Genomic DNA, 1,459 nt, shown 5'->3' on the forward strand with positions numbered 1-1,459 from the left:
TCCCTCCCTCCCTCCCTCTCTCTCTCTCTCTCTCTCTCTCTCTCTTTCTTTCTTTCTTTCTTTCTTTCTTTCTTTCTTTCTTTCTTTCTTTCTTTCTTTCATGAAAAAACATTTATTAGCCAGGCGCTGGTGGCTCATGCCTGTAATCCTAAACTACTCAGGAGGCTGAGATCTGAGGATTACCATTCAAATCCAGCCCAGGCAGGAAAGTCCATTAGACTCTTATTTCCAATTAACCACCATAAAACCACAAGTGGCGCTGTGGCTCAAGTGGTAGTGGGCTCGCCTTGAGCTGGAGAGTGCAGGGACAGCGCCCAAGTCCAGAGTTCAAGCTCCAGACTGATGAAAAAAAGAAAATACTTTTTTTCTTTTTTTGGCCGGTCGTGGAACTTCCACTCTGGGCCTGGGCGCTGTCCCTCAGCTCTTAGCTCAAGGCAAGTGCTCTACCACTTGAGCCACAGCGCCACTTTCAGAAAATATATGTATTGATACATCTGAAAAATTACCAGCCCTACTTTTTTATTTTCTGTCAGGTTGTGGGGCTTGAACTCTGTGCCTGAGTGCTGTTCAGCCACAGCACCACATCTAGTTTCCTGGTGGTTAATTGGAAATAAGAGTCTCATGGAATTTTTGGCCCATCCTGGGGCTTGAACTAGCCTGTGAGCTTTCCCTAAGCTGCTTTTTGCTCAAGACAAGTTTTCTACTGTGTGAGCCACAGTACTCATGTGTAGTTTATTAGAGATAAGAGTCTCTAGAAGTTTCCTACCCAGGCTGCCTTCGAACTGCTATCCTCAAATCTCAGCCTCCTGAGTGGCTGGGATTACAGGCATGAGCCACCAGTGTCCATCTTGCCAACCCTACTCTTCAGAGGCATTATTGTTAACACTGTCTGTGTATATTGTGTTCCAATGCATTCATACTGTTGTCTCATTTGTGCTTATATATCTTATGTTTCCTTTCTATTAGACAATTGCAGATATCATCCGAACATGTTTAGGACCTAAATCTATGATGAAGGTAGAGTTATCTAATTAAAACTTCCACGCTACAGATTTTTCTTTCTTTTTTTTTTTTTTTTTGTCATCTAAAACGCTTAATTTTGGTTTGTCTTAGATGCTTTTGGACCCAATGGGAGGCATCGTGATGACCAATGATGGCAATGCCATCCTTCGAGAGGTATGTTTTGTTTTCATTTACTTTCTGACAGCTTTGTAAAATGGATCCATTAAGATTCAAGTTGGGCCGGGCGCTGGTGGCTCACGCCTGTAATCCTAGCTACTCAGGAGGCTGAGAACTGAGGATTGCAGTTCAAAGCCGGCCCAGGCAGGAGAGACTGTGAGACTCCTATCTCCAATAAACCACCAGAAAACTGGAAGTGGCGCTGTAGCTCAAGTGGTAGAGTGCTCGCCTTGAGCTGAAGAGCTGAGGGACAGCACCCAGGCCCAGAGTTCAAGCCCCA

At 44.7% G+C, this 1,459-nt stretch overlaps 1 protein-coding gene across 1 annotated transcript in view; it reads left to right on the plus strand.

Moving 5' to 3' along the window:
- Positions 1-966: 966 nt before the first annotated feature.
- The window catches only part of LOC106002090 (T-complex protein 1 subunit gamma-like), a gene marked incomplete at its 5' end in the record, with an annotated part of 8,347 nt that continues 7,854 nt past the window's right edge, over positions 967-1,459 (plus strand). Inside the window, 2 exons of the mRNA XM_013037016.1 lie at positions 967-1,017; positions 1,114-1,176. Coding sequence (XP_012892470.1) covers positions 967-1,017; positions 1,114-1,176 — 114 coding nt within the window. The remainder of the gene's footprint in view (positions 1,018-1,113; positions 1,177-1,459) is intronic.

The sequence above is a fragment of the Dipodomys ordii genome, unplaced genomic scaffold (assembly GCF_000151885.1).
Source record: "Dipodomys ordii isolate 6190 unplaced genomic scaffold, Dord_2.0 Scaffold3059, whole genome shotgun sequence".
Classification (NCBI taxonomy): domain Eukaryota; kingdom Metazoa; phylum Chordata; class Mammalia; order Rodentia; family Heteromyidae; genus Dipodomys; species Dipodomys ordii.